Source organism: Buceros rhinoceros, unplaced genomic scaffold (genome assembly GCF_000710305.1).
Source record: "Buceros rhinoceros silvestris isolate BGI_N320 unplaced genomic scaffold, ASM71030v1 scaffold25597, whole genome shotgun sequence".
Classification (NCBI taxonomy): Eukaryota; Metazoa; Chordata; class Aves; order Bucerotiformes; family Bucerotidae; genus Buceros; species Buceros rhinoceros.
In genome coordinates this window covers 7,251-8,361 of record NW_010424302.1, presented here as the reverse complement: position 1 = coordinate 8,361, position 1,111 = coordinate 7,251, and the positions used below count along the sequence as shown (strand labels likewise).

At 54.3% G+C, this 1,111-nt stretch overlaps 1 protein-coding gene across 1 annotated transcript in view; it reads left to right on the top strand.

Annotated features, from left to right (window-relative positions):
• Positions 1–798: 798 nt before the first annotated feature.
• The window catches only part of SDHB (succinate dehydrogenase complex, subunit B, iron sulfur (Ip)), a gene marked incomplete at its 5' end in the record, with an annotated part of 6,740 nt that continues 6,427 nt past the window's right edge, over positions 799–1,111 (top strand). The window contains one exon of the mRNA XM_010140754.1: positions 799–884. Coding sequence (XP_010139056.1) covers positions 799–884 — 86 coding nt within the window. The remainder of the gene's footprint in view (positions 885–1,111) is intronic.

Sequence of the window (1,111 nt, the reverse complement as noted above, 5' to 3'; positions counted from 1 at the left end):
CCAAAAGGAAACTGTTTTACGTAGAACTCGCAGTCCCACACCTGGGAAACAGGCAGAAGCTTTATCAACTCTTCTCACAGTTTCTTCCTGCTTAGTTGCTTCTAGTTTACAAGTCATGTTAAACCTGTAGTAGCCACCTCACGCTTGGGTGTAGCCATCGCCAGGAAAACTCTTACCTCGCTGTGGTCCAGCCAAGGGCCGCGGTCTTCTCTGTGGCTCAAACCTTTGCATGGACACCTGGGCCGCGGTTTCCCGGTGCTCCTGCCAGAGGAATTCACCTCGAGCCCTTTGCGAGGGCTCTGGGCACAAAACCACGCGGCTTGGGACAGAGCGCTCGCATTTTTGTGTGCGTTGCACCGGCTAATGCCTGGGTGTTGCCTTGTCTGCTGTTTATAAAGGTACTTAAGCTGCCCAAGACTGTTTGGTTTTGTGTGCAGCGCTGCCCCTTGTGACTCACGAGGACAGGCAGGCTTGTTAAAACCTGACCCGAAAGGAGAGGACTGGTAGCAAGGCGCTCAGTTCCCATTTGTGGGCCCTGGACTCCCTCCAGCTGAGCCAGAACTTCTGGGCTTCAGCAAAAGTACTTCCCCCTGCTGCCCACCCCAACCCTGGCTGTGCTGAGGTTGATCAGGAGAGTGCTGTCTTTTTCCCTGGGGTTGGCAAAAAATAAAAAAAAAGTGTGTTTTTAGTTATAGTTGATAAAGCCCTTTCAGGTGCTGCTTGGTCGGGTGCCAGAGATCCGGCCCTGAGGCTGGGGAGGGGATTAGGCAGGTTCACTGACTCCTTTTTCCCTTCTAGATGTGGCCCTATGGTGCTGGATGCTCTGATCAAGATTAAAAATGAGCTGGACTCCACCCTGACCTTCCGCAGATCTTGTAGGGAAGGTAAGAAGGATTTTCCAGCCGCCCAAAGTGCAGATGGTCCTCGAAGACCATTGGTTGCTGATGGTAACACCCAGAAAAGGCGCGGGCAGGCGGCAGCATCCCTGCAGCTGCTGCCCGAGTGAATCGAGAGTTGGGCTGAGTATTACCGGGGCGTAACGGCGCAACGCTGAGCTGCCAGCAGCGTGCTTCGGCAGGCCCAGCCACTCCAGTTTGCGTTCACAGCTGCT